This window comes from Pocillopora verrucosa, chromosome 9, assembly GCF_036669915.1.
Source record: "Pocillopora verrucosa isolate sample1 chromosome 9, ASM3666991v2, whole genome shotgun sequence".
Lineage (NCBI taxonomy): Eukaryota > Metazoa > Cnidaria > Anthozoa > Scleractinia > Pocilloporidae > Pocillopora > Pocillopora verrucosa.
Genome location: NC_089320.1, coordinates 7,800,718 through 7,808,782, shown reverse-complemented (window position 1 = coordinate 7,808,782; position 8,065 = coordinate 7,800,718). Strand labels below are relative to the sequence as shown.

Below are 8,065 nucleotides of genomic sequence, written 5' to 3'. Positions count from 1 at the left end.
AAGACAACTAAACAAAGTGGCGGACAGGTGAGGAGAAAGTAACAAGTTTTTAATTCAGAGTTTGAGGGAGAATGCTAAAAACAAACATACAAAAAAAACTAACAGGGGGAAAACAAGTGGCTAAAAGTCTGGCTTCCAAAAACGGATATGTAATTATGAACCATAAGCCCCGAATAAAATTGTCGAGGAGTTTTACACAACAGTTCTTATGAAAGACGGGGAAGATTACAAGCGTGATTGCTTTCGTGTAATGAGTTACTGCTGTCAGCTGACACCTAACAGAGAAAGAGTACAAACGCTCAATTATTGTTGAGAGATGTTTTAAAAGTTTTAAGGAACATCTAGAGGGAAAAGCTGGACGACTCCAGTGACGAGGCAAAGGCAAGCGGCCGAACTGGTAAGCCATGACACGAAATAAAAACAGCTAAAAAGGAAAACAGAGTCACATTTTTGCTTTTATATCATTAACTAGAAATCACACGATTTTTCCGGTGCAATTTGGGATAAAACAGCACGAGTAAATTTTTCAAAGACTACAAATTTCATGAGTCTCACGGGCTCATGCAATTTGGTGAGCCTTTGAAAAATTAACTCGTGCTGATTTATCCCAAAATGCGCTCGAAATCATGTGATTACCTATACAAATTGCACTCAGTTCAATTGCAGTTATAAACTTTGATATGACAAGAGACAGTGCCCCGTTAATAAATAGTATCGTACCACACATACACATTAACACAGCTCTGACCGCTGTTGTTGATCTCACTGCAATCACTTAAATCTTGGCCATACCAAATTTGGAACCCTTGGTTCATTTTTACTGGTAGAGTCTTTGAGCTCGTGTTGAATATTATTTCTGTGGAGACGTCATCAAAGCCTTGAAGGTGGTAAATGTATTCAGTAGCGCACGTATGGTCGGGCTCGCCCATGTCTGCTGTTTCTCTCGTTGGTAAGAAAACAGTGCGGTTGATGTAAGTGACCAGAGTCATGAGAGTCTTCTTCCCGTAACTGGACACTTCACAACCCCAGAACGATCTGGTGCTCGAACTGTGGCAGGTCAAGGCACCCGAAATGTGAACAAGCTTCAAGGCAGAAATGGATCCAGCCTTTGCAATGGTAAATGATCCATGATCGTCATTACGTGTTCCAAAACAAAGAGGATTGGTATTTACCTTGAGCCAGCTCCCTATTTTAAAACCTTAAAAACAAGCAGATTTCGGAAATGTAGGCAGGATTTGCAAAAGGGGACGGGGAGTTAAAGTTTAGGGAGGGGTTGTCGGAGTAGTATTCACTTCATTGATCAGGGACTCGCGAGTAAATTTTTTATGTCGTAAGAATTAGATAGAACCAGATATAAGTAGTGAAGGAAGCTTATTCATATGGTGAATGTATGAACAATTATTTCATCCAAAATGAAATAAAGTAGAATTGAAAAACCGAGAAACTGCGAACAGTATGAGGGGTAAAGATCTAAAAAATACCAAGGAAGGTGCTTCCACTGTACATCTTTCCCCCCCCCCCCCCTCTCTTCATTTTGTATGGTTCTGGGCTGAGAATGTGGAACATTCAATTTTAGGTCAGCGATCTCACATAAAACAAATATATAGAGTAAAGTCTATAGATATCATATTGTGCCAAGTACCATTCTCTTCATGCTTATTATTTAACTGCAGTTAAACCTTCCTTACCGTTCTCACAGTTATCACCCACAAATCCTTTCTGGCACAAGCAGCGGTATCCCTTGTCCGTAAATCCATTCTGACATTTACCATTACCAGAACACTTGGAATTGGAACAAAAGTTCTAAGAGTTAAAAAGGGAGAAGTGTGCTGTCACTTCGGATATTCAAACCCCAGTTTTAACGATCATTGATAATTTGAACGATATTTCAATACAAATCTATGCAAAACGATCTATACAGAAGCTCTAAGGTTTAAAAAGGAGAAGCCTTTGGTCGCTTTCTGATGTTGAAGTTCAAACGCCAGTTTTTACATGTCATAAATAATATTATCGGTACCACTGATTTAAGGATGAAATTTTTTAAAATTCAGAGGGCCTTACTTTAGTTACACCATATATGAACCCATCTCTTGGCACCAGATCTCCGGGAAATTGTTGGTCGTCAGAGTCACTTAGTTCACAAACGTACTTGCCATCAGTGTTCTTGGGGCCAAGGTTGTAAGAAACACAATCGTCCTCTAGGTAGCAGCTCAGTTGACAGTTGTTTTGAACCTCTAATGACAAATTCTTTATCAAGTGACCTGTGAGGGCCACTCCTTCAAACAGATCGGTGAATTCAAGTGCTCTGCAAGCCTCTGAAAGAAAGTCTGTTAACATGAGGCACATAATAATTATTGTGGGAGAAATTAACATCGGGCTGAATTTGCCGTGAGAGTAACAAGCAACTATAAACCATGGTATGTCAAAACTTCTTAAATTATTAGCTCAGTTTTGAGAATAATGAACAATTTGAGTCATTTTACATGTCGAAATTAGCTCCTAGAGTAAAAGTAAAATCTCAGCCACACTCCGCATTATGTTGTCTCGGTTTGTGGATCACAGAATTCGTACAATGAAACGCTTCTTCCTCCAGGTGAGACTCTTGTGTCTTGCTATTTATACCACCCCTCCTTTGTTGGATGTATACCAAATAAGATATTACTGGAGTTACTCATTTGAGAATATTTGACGACCTACGGTAAAGTTCTTATATGGTCAAGTGAGCGAAAACAAACGGAAAGGGCTTAAAGGATTCTCCATCTCGTTTTTCAATTTCGGTTGCTTGTAGTGTAGAGAGGCGAACTTACTTCAAAATTGTTTTTCTCTTCAATTTAGGTATTTCCCTTGGATTTACTCTCCATAAATGGGAGCAGCTAATAATGGCGAGCAAAGTTGATTTTTTCTTGTCTTTACTTTTTGCATCTACTTTAGTCCAGTTAAGGAAGAGCTACATTATACACTATTGTGTAAACTGCGGTGTTAGTTTTCAAATTAGTAAGAGGACTTGCATTGGCAAGTTAGATTGTTTTGGTTTAAGGATAAAATGTGTGGACTAACGAGTGCCAAATCTTCGATAAAATACACTGACTAGATAGGCAGTTACCGAATTAAAAAAATGCAAGACTCTAATTCACTTTCTATTCCGCAGCGGTATCGCCCTGATATGTTGACAGTGGTGGAAGAGTAATGGAAAGGGCTGGTCATTTAATCTGTTAGATGTTTTCACTTTACGTAAACCTTCACCTCAGTGCAACGGTTCGATTCACTTACCTACGGTTCGCACCGTGGTATTTATCCTGTACATAAGGACCGAAAATATCAGTAGTTTAAGCGTCACTCGCAAGTATCTCCCAGGTAGTCTCATTGGTTAGACGGTCTTTTTTTCAGAAGCACGCAGATTTCAACAAAGCGGGACGAAATCTCAAATCGTTGTTTACATATCCTAGCAACGTCGATGATGCTGTAAGAAGTGTAAATGAACGCTAATTAACTCACATTTTCTGCCCTCACCTGGTGATTAAAGTTATCCGATGGAAAGTTGTTTTGAAGAACTAATTTTTAATTTGTTATCCCCACAATCTCTTGATATTTCCAAAAACAAAATGAAAGTGAAATGAAGGAACTTTCAGAAGGAACTTGGAAACTTATTCTTGTCAGGTCCTGTCAATCTTATCAAAAAAATCCTCTCGTTTTCTACTCTTCTAGGAGGATTGCTCGACAGTTTTAAATAGTGGTATTCCCAAACCATTCTATAGTGCATTCACGCTGATTAGGGGATGCAGTTCAGACGTCGACAAGATGAAAGCTGAAAATGTCTTCCTCTTCTGAATACTGAAAATATTCAAATAAGTCTACTCAAAGGTGTTCTTTAAAGTAATTCAAAAAAGCTTTTTGCCACAAGTCGTCGATAATCAATTTTTAATTTGGTCAAAGACAAATATGACAAGAATACTTCGTTAGGTTTACGTGCGCGGTTTTCACCTTAAAGTGCTATGAAAGTAGAAGTCATTTGCGCCAGAATCTTTATCGTTCGGGTATATTATTCTGCATATTCTAATAAAGGAGACAAATCAAGAAAAAAAATCTGTCAGTTTAAAGAAGGTCAGTACCGGGTCAGTAGAGAAACTAGAGACATATGAGCTTGTTTCTTTCTTGAACTGCTGGTGGAATGGCCTCTTCGTACAAACTGATCGATCTCGAGAACCTTCAAACTTCTTCAATGTACCTTAACCCCAAATAACTTTTGTCTCAGAGTTTTAATTGAAGTTTAATTCAGTGCCTCGTGCATAATACACATTGCGCTGCTAGCTGGCGTGATGGACGCAAAGGAACAATCTGTATTTAGAGCTGGTGGCAATATTTAGGTTTTAGGACATTTGTATTCATGAACGCTGACCACACCTCTTTTAAATATTCAACGTTAATCAAGACTCCAGCTGATATAACGATATTTAAAGACAACAAATGGATAAACTTTCTCCTATCAACACCTTGGTAGAATAGATAACTAATATCATGTCTTATAATGGCCATTTTGGCAAATGTACAGTTTTATAGATCGAAATTTTCAAGCGAGTGTCAAAATAATCCTTGACTGTTTTGTTTTTGCTTTTTCTCGCCACTCTCTTGACCAATCGTATACAAAACTAACACCGTTCACGACTCGGTCGCTCGTGTACAATCTCCCGCAATTAAGGCAGTTTGGTTGTCTTAGTTTGAGTTCTCATTGGCTTTTAAAGGCTGGTTTTCCTTCATTCTGCGCTCTATTTAGAAAAGAATACTAATTACTTAGTCAGAAAAAGTGTTCCAGCAACTGTTTTTGTTGAAGTGGGTCCACCTGGCTGGAACACAACAACTGAGAAATAAGAGAATCACAAGGTTTTAGGAATTGAATAGCTAACTCAAGATCCAGACTAAGTTTATCTGATCCGTATGGAGTTGACAGAGCTTATTTGCATCCGTATTTTATGTCTTCACTTTGTGCTTTGTAGATTTTGTTGCGATGAAAAAAAGCGAAGGAATGAAATGAACATTTCTCCTTTCTTTTCAGGACCCTTACGACGACTTTTTTGTTTAAATTATTTATTATCAGCTTATTTCTCTGCTGTAGTTCCAGTTTTGTTATCATTATCCTCTCTTCATCTCAACGCACAAGTGCAATAGCCATTCCCCATGTTCAGTACATGCGGTATTTATCCTAGTTTCTAATTAGTCAGAGGTAATGAAATGTTTATTCGAGAGATGCATGTGAATTAGTTGGACATCAAGGTGATGATATTTGTGTAAATTGTGCTTCCTAAATTGTGATATTTGTGAGCCGTTCATTTTATCATGATCAGCCATTCATGACGAATCTCACTATATCATTGCATTAGCTGTAATTTATTCTTTCCATTTTTGCTTTTTATAAGAATATATTTGTATTTTTTTAAATGTAACTTATATTGTATATTGTATGTGTAAATTGTAATTTGTGTTGTGGGCTCCTTTTGCATTTTATGTTTCCACACATATTTGTTATACTCAATTGTTTTAAGCAAGCCCCCATTCAAACCAGCTTGCAGCTGAACTTATAAACAAATGAAGGAAGAGGAAGTTACATATTGCCCTACAACGTGCTGTATGCGGCCTCCCGAGGTGACTATACAGGTTATGAATTTTTCATCCAAATAATTGATATGCAAAAATTATGAGGAAATTATATGTCACTCGGCATTAGATCCGTTAAAGGCCTTAACTATAACTTTTATCGCCTCCGACTTTTTTTTTATAAAGGAGCAAAAGCCCCTGTATTATTTTAGACTAATGACAACATATATTGCAATCAAATAACTTGTAAAACCAATTCTTCCCGTTGGTTTGTTGGGTTTGTCCTAAAATGCCTACCAGTACAAACTACTCCACGTTTAGCTGAAGATACCAACTTCTTAAACTCCCGTCTAAATCTAGCATTCATTACACCATAAATTATAGGATTTACTGCACAGGATAAATACACAAGCGTGAAACAAATCCACGGATATTCAGGAGGAAGAGTGTCCATAACTTTTGCGAGGATCATTCCAATAACTTGGGTTGGAACCCAACAAAGAACAAAGCCAAGCATGACAAAGAAGAGCAGCTTGGTGGTGTTCAGTTCTTCACAATTTGGCCTTACGTCTCCTCGTTGTAATGAACATGTGACTGTCAGGGAGTGTCGGCGGACCGCTCTGTAAACCAAGAAATAGCACAGAAACATCAGGATAGACGGCAGAAGAAAACCAATTACAGCAACTACAAGAGGGACAAAACGAGGGAAACAAGTTCCTGCGTTTGGAATGTAGATGATTTCTCCTCCGCTGGCCCACACGTACAACTCACCAAAACACAGTCCCACCACCCATAACACAGATATCATGACAAATGTAGACCGCTTGGTAAATATTGATGGATATTTTCGTGGACGTACAATACGAAAATATCGATTTGCTGCCGTCAGCGTCATGGTTTGTAAAGAAATAAAGGCCAGTGAGACTCCGAGGATGCCTTGGAATTTACACATTGTGTCACCCCATGACCAGTTAACAGTTATCAAAGCAGTGATCGTTAATGGCATGCACAATGTGGCCATGAAGATATCTGATATGGCCAGGTTTACAATGTACGCGTTTGTCAGAGTTCGAAGTCGCTGACTTCGATACACAACTGCTAACACCATGGAATTACCAATTACTGAGGTTAACGATATGATAAGAACGAGAAATGATTTAAATATCATGGCGGAAAGGGTCTTGGCGTCCATTGTAGGTCGGTCACCGAATAGCAGATCAAACGCATCTGAACTCGACTCAAATGTAATCGCTTTTTTCAATTTTCATGTTGGCTTTGTCAACTTGGGCCGCTGTTCATTGATGAATTAACCAGGAAATAGTATGATTGCTGCTAATTAAAATCCAAGGCACCTGTTTTTCCAACCGCGTAGCTTTCAAATTTTTCTTCACTGGATTAGACATTCCTGCTTTCTTTTTCTGCTAAGAAAATCTTAGGGAGGTCATTCATCTGAGGAAGGATCCTTTTCCCCGTTGTCTTTATCCATTGGTTTGTTTTTTTCGTTGTTGTTGCAAAGACTATTCAGTAAACCATAGAAATTATAAGCAGCTAAATAAACATTTAGTATTGAAGTGTCACTTTTGGTAAATATAGTCACTGGTCGTACAGAGTTAACATGAAATAATTTACAGTCGGAATGGTAAAGACAAAGGGAGACGAGTAAATTTCTGTTGAATTCATCACTTAAATAACCCCCACCCCCCCAAATGAATCATGGTTCTTTTTTTTTTTTAATAAAAAATCACGAGGTTACTCGCATTATTTTTGTAAATAGATGGAGAAACATTCGGGGATTGAAGTGAGACCCGGAAGAAACCGCAAATGGAAAATAAACAAAGAGAATTTCATTAGGAAGCCGGCGGCTCGCTCAAAGAAAATACATCTCCGTAGAATTATTTGTCCAGCAGTTGTTCTGCTTCGGACGTGTTCGAGCTTTTTAATTTAAGACTGACGTAGTCAGGATTTTCCCCATTATAAGAAGTCCTTCTTCCCGAGTTACATCATTTACTTCGGCCAAAAGAAAATACTGAGACATAATTTGCTCTCGGCAACGTGGCTTAATTTCTTTGCTGACCAAACTTTGGCGTCTTTGCAAATAGATAAATTAAGAACGGGCATTTTCAAGTAAAGCCTAGTAAATCTAAAAATTGTTGTGCTCAAAGTTTCGCACATTAGCTTCGCCTTGTATCTCAGAGTTAAGTTATTTCTTGTTTCGAATTTGTTTCCTTGAATTGAGCAAAGCTTCGTCGGCTCACCACAGTGAGAAGTTTTGATGTCAAGCAGCTGACCTGTGTTCGTTAACAGTTTGATGAAGGACTTCTGTTGATACTAGCCGCGTATTTTTCTAGAAATTCGGTTAATGAAATGATTTATTGACAACCGAAGCAGCACATGTAGGTTGGGGAAACGAGTGGCGACTGGGTTATGAGGGTCATGTGAGAGGAATCTGGACACTACTCTTTCTGTCCAACATCCA

General features: G+C 38.4%; 2 protein-coding genes across 4 annotated transcripts; both read right to left on the bottom strand.

The window, feature by feature from the left end:
- Window positions 1–3,833, bottom strand: LOC131784704 (uncharacterized). 3 transcript variants are annotated; one of them, XM_066172213.1, is made up of 5 exons: window positions 3,271–3,833; window positions 2,062–2,327; window positions 1,689–1,803; window positions 793–1,198; window positions 1–275 (listed from the first exon to the last, which is right to left on the bottom strand). In XM_066172213.1, the coding sequence occupies exons 1-5, from the start codon at window positions 3,362–3,364 to the stop codon at window positions 50–52; spliced, it is 1,107 nt and encodes a 368-aa protein (XP_066028310.1). In that variant the 5' UTR covers window positions 3,365–3,833; the 3' UTR covers window positions 1–49. The 3 variants fall into 3 exon arrangements, with proteins under 3 accessions (XP_066028310.1, XP_066028311.1, XP_058957512.2); XM_066172214.1 differs by having other exon boundaries at window positions 1,689–1,782; XM_059101529.2 differs by having other exon boundaries at window positions 2,062–2,315.
- A 1,991-nt stretch (window positions 3,834–5,824) lies between these two features.
- LOC131784715 (melatonin receptor type 1A-like) lies at window positions 5,825–6,781 on the bottom strand. Its single transcript, XM_059101541.2, has one exon. The coding sequence runs from the start codon at window positions 6,779–6,781 to the stop codon at window positions 5,825–5,827; it is 957 nt and encodes a 318-aa protein (XP_058957524.1).
- Window positions 6,782–8,065: the final 1,284 nt, after the last annotated feature.

Bases quoted from the DNA above. Each gene is read 5' to 3' on its own strand.
- LOC131784715 (XM_059101541.2), bottom strand. From the start codon at position 6,781: ATGGACGCCAAGACCCTTTCCGCCATGATATTTAAATCATTTCTCGTT.
- LOC131784704 (XM_066172213.1), bottom strand. From the start codon at position 3,364: ATGAGACTACCTGGGAGATACTTGCGAGTGACGCTTAAACTACTGATA. The intron at 2,328-3,270 runs GTAAGTGAATCG...TCATGTTAACAG, and splicing joins TACCACGGTGCGAACCGTAG to ACTTTCTTTCAGAGGCTTGC. The intron at 1,199-1,688 runs GTAAGGAAGGTT...CTTGTTTTTAAG, and splicing joins GGGTGATAACTGTGAGAACG to GTTTTAAAATAGGGAGCTGG.